General features: G+C 40.5%; 1 protein-coding gene across 1 annotated transcript in view; it reads left to right on the top strand.

Moving 5' to 3' along the window:
• The window catches only part of LOC101863769 (lectin), a gene marked incomplete at its 5' end in the record, with an annotated part of 9,674 nt that extends 7,475 nt beyond the window's left edge, over positions 1 to 2,199 (top strand). The window contains 2 exon segments of the mRNA XM_013087216.2: positions 203 to 296; positions 1,200 to 2,199. Coding sequence (XP_012942670.1) covers positions 203 to 296; positions 1,200 to 1,411 — 306 coding nt within the window.
• Between the last annotated feature and the right edge of the window lie 1,506 nt (positions 2,200 to 3,705).

Raw genomic sequence — 3,705 nt, forward strand, 5'->3', positions numbered from 1 at the left:
TAATAATAATAAGAAGAAGAAGAAGAAGAAGAAGAATAACAATAATACCATTAACAGCAACAATGATAAGAATAAACTTATACTATTAGGCCCTACTTGTAAGACTTATATTTCTCACATCATTGTTGGTATGCGCTATGTAAATGACGCTACAATAAGGCCCTAACCCATCAAATCAATCTGTTCTGTTGTCCGTGGTCAGATCTGTGAGTTCGCCGGCCTGGGCTGTATCAACGGCTCATGTGAGGCCACCTTCCACTGTGTGCCCAAAGACTATTGTGGAGGATGTCTGCCTGGTAAGATTAACTACTTGTACTTATAAATGTTTTACGCTTTTATTGACACAATTAGGTCATATTTTAGAGACCCCCCCTTCCCCTCCCTGCTTCAACGCTGCTCCCCAATCACCCGTACACTCAACATTGAACATACATAATCTACAATTGGTCGGTTTTAAGAACAAGGGGGCTATCCCGAAAAATACTGTTTTGAGAAAATCGAAGGTAAAATTTTTGCCCCTTGTTCAGTTTGTTTTAAAGACAAGGAGAGTTTTCTTTTAACCAAACAAATATTATATACCCACCAATGAAACCAAACTTCTCCAATAGGAAGGTCATTGCCCACTTTTAGTGTAGGTCAAGATTTCTGGAAACCCCCGGAATTCTGGGTTAGGCCGCTTGTCCTTAAAAGCGACAAATTCTCCATACAAGACATGCCCTGTTTAACGAAATAAAGTATAGAAAAATACAATACTTTGGTCACTAAAAACGACACCAGACCATTGTGAAAGAGGTACTTTACCCTATTCGTAGGCCTGGGGTCATTTTGTACCCCATGGGTTGTATTCTTCACATTTTAGAATACTTCTAGAGCGAAGATCTCTTTGAAACTTTCAGTATTTCTCAAAAAATCATTTTGACAGACTGCTTTGCAAAGCATACGGATCGGATTAACGAATACATTTCCTCTTTGGAAAGTTAGTGGTGGCACAGAGTTCCCCACGTCGTATGGATAAGATAGTAAAACACGACGTACGGATGTGGGGCAGGAGAGCCATAGGTAGCTGTAAAACATGGACTGACCTGGGTATAGCAGAATGTGCATTGACAGCTCGCGACCTTTCTACATATCAGATGGCGTCAATCTAATGTAAATGGACATGGGATTAAATAAATAATTGTTGTTTCCCCATTTCCCAGGCCAGTACTGTGACGACGAGGCAGAGACCCCCGTGTGTCGGCCACAGAGCCGGTGTCCGCAGCTGGGTCTGTCCATGTCCCCGGAGTCGCTCGTCTGTATCCTGGAGCGCTGGATCAGCCAGGCGTGTCAGGTGGACGCCGATTGTGACGTCAATAACGGGACGTGCTGCCACACCAGGTGTGGGCGGAAGTCCTGCTACCCCTTGTTCTGAAACTTGACGAGAGCATCTTTGTGAAAGAAAACAGATCGCTACCAAGATCTTACATAGTTGAAATAGTAACAAATGGCTATCTCTTAGACTTAGAAAGTTCTGTCTGTTCAGTTTCAAGTTTTTGTTGGAGAAATTTTACGTAAAAAGTTTAGAGTTTCACAACATGTCAAGCTTTTTCGAATGCAGTCCTGCTACCCCTTGTTCTGAAACTTGACCCCTTGTTCTGAAACTTGACCCCTTGTTCTGAAACTTGTCCCCTTGTTCTGACACAACTTGTCCCCTTGTTCTGACACAACTTGTCCTCTTGTTCTGAAACTTGACCCCTTGTTCTGGAACTTGGCCCCTTGTTCTGAAACTTGACCCCTTGTTCTGAAACTTGACCCCTTGTTCTGAAACTTGGCCCCTTGTTCTGAAACTTGACCCCTTGTTCTGAAACTTGTCCCCTTGTTCTGACACAACTTGTCCCCTTGTTCTGACACAACTTGTCCTCTTGTTCTGAAACTTGACCCCTTGTTCTGGAACTTGGCCCCTTGTTCTGAAACTTGACCCCTTGTTCTGAAACTTGACCCCTTGTTCTGAAACTTGGCCCCTTGTTCTGAAACTTGACCCCTTGTTCTGAAACTTGTCCCCTTGTTCTGAAAATTGTCCCCTTGTTCTGAAACAACGTGTCCCTTTGTTCTGAAACTTGTCATGAGCATCTCTGTGGAAGAAAGCAACCGCTACCAAGATCTTACATTAGTTGAAATAGTAACAAAAAAGCTACCCTAGAATTACAAGGTTCTGTCTGCTCAGTACCTAGTTGTTGTTGTTTTTTTTTGGAGAAATTTGACCAACAAAGTTTTGAGTTTCACAACATGTCAAGCTTTTTCGAATGCAGTTCTGCTACCCCTTGTTCTGAAACTTGTCTCAAACATCTCTGTAGAAGAATACAGATCGCTATCTCTTAGACTTTCAAAGTGCTGTCTGTTCAGTACCGAGGATTTTTGTTTTTTTTGTGAAGAAATTTGACGTAAAAAGTTTTGAGTTTCACAACATGTCAAGCTTTTTCGCGTGCAGTCCAGCTACCCCTTTGCTCTGAAACTTGATGCGAGCCTCTCTGGGGAAGAAAACAATCGCTATCAAGATCTTACATAGTTGAAATAGTAACAAATGGCTAACCTAGAATTACAAAGTTCTGTCTGTTCAGTACCTAGTTGTTGTTTTTTAGTGTGGAGAAATTTGACCAAAAAAGTTTTGAGTTTCACAACATGTCAAGATTTTTCGAATACAGTTTTTTGAATATTTTGATGATAGCGACTCCGAATAATCCTACAATTTTGATAAGAGCAGATAGAACATTTAGTCTCTGACCTCATGGTCTTTTAATTACTCAAAACGGCCAAAAATGTCAGACAGATCTTTGTATTTATCAGGTAGCGAAATGAATAAAATGACAGGGGAAATAAATGATAGTCACCACAGAAACATAACTGTGGACTAGTACTGCATATCATATTGACTAGTGCCATTCTGTCCCTGTGCGAGTATTTTTAATGTGTTGCCGATGTGAATCTAACGATCTTTTTTTTAAAATCACAAAATTGTTTTGATGAACACAAAAGGAGAAGCCAACAATAAATAGGTCAAGACAGACAAGCAAGGAAATACAAACGAATGACTATACCACCCATTTTCCCTGGTAGCCTTCTAATGAGTCAGTTCAATACCAAGTCATCTTCTTCGGTGTTTAATAGGAAAACAAAACATAGGAGATAAATTATACAAACTATCATTTTCTATACTGCTGTGCAGTCACAGGCGTGTTGGATATTTGGCCTTAATGAATGGAGAAATCGATGGAAAAATAAGGAGAGGCAGACCAAGAGCAACAATTATTTTCTGAAGCAGACATTGACGATCATGATTCGTCACTGGATTCTCTCTTTTGTGGTTCTTTAACAAACAAACAAACACATGAACACACAAACAAATAAACAAACAAGCAAACCAACACACAAACAAACAAATCTTTTTTATCCTGCCGCCTTCCTGTCACGAGTCTCTTCAGAAAATGTTTTAAAAGTTTAATACTGCGACATTTGGAAGGATTACCAAATATTAGGACTGTGTGGAGATCACCAATGTCTCTTCCAGACCCGGTACTTGAGAGAGGGAGAGAGAATGGTGGGCACAGATTGACGATTGTACAAAATACATTGGTTCAACTTGTGGTTGAAGGGCGCCTTTGATAGGCCCTACTTCTTTTCTTTCTTTCTGCTGTTTCTGTTTGTCTATCTTGCTTTTTCTCTGCACTA

This window comes from Aplysia californica, unplaced genomic scaffold, assembly GCF_000002075.1.
Source record: "Aplysia californica isolate F4 #8 unplaced genomic scaffold, AplCal3.0 scaffold00559, whole genome shotgun sequence".
Lineage (NCBI taxonomy): Eukaryota > Metazoa > Mollusca > Gastropoda > Aplysiida > Aplysiidae > Aplysia > Aplysia californica.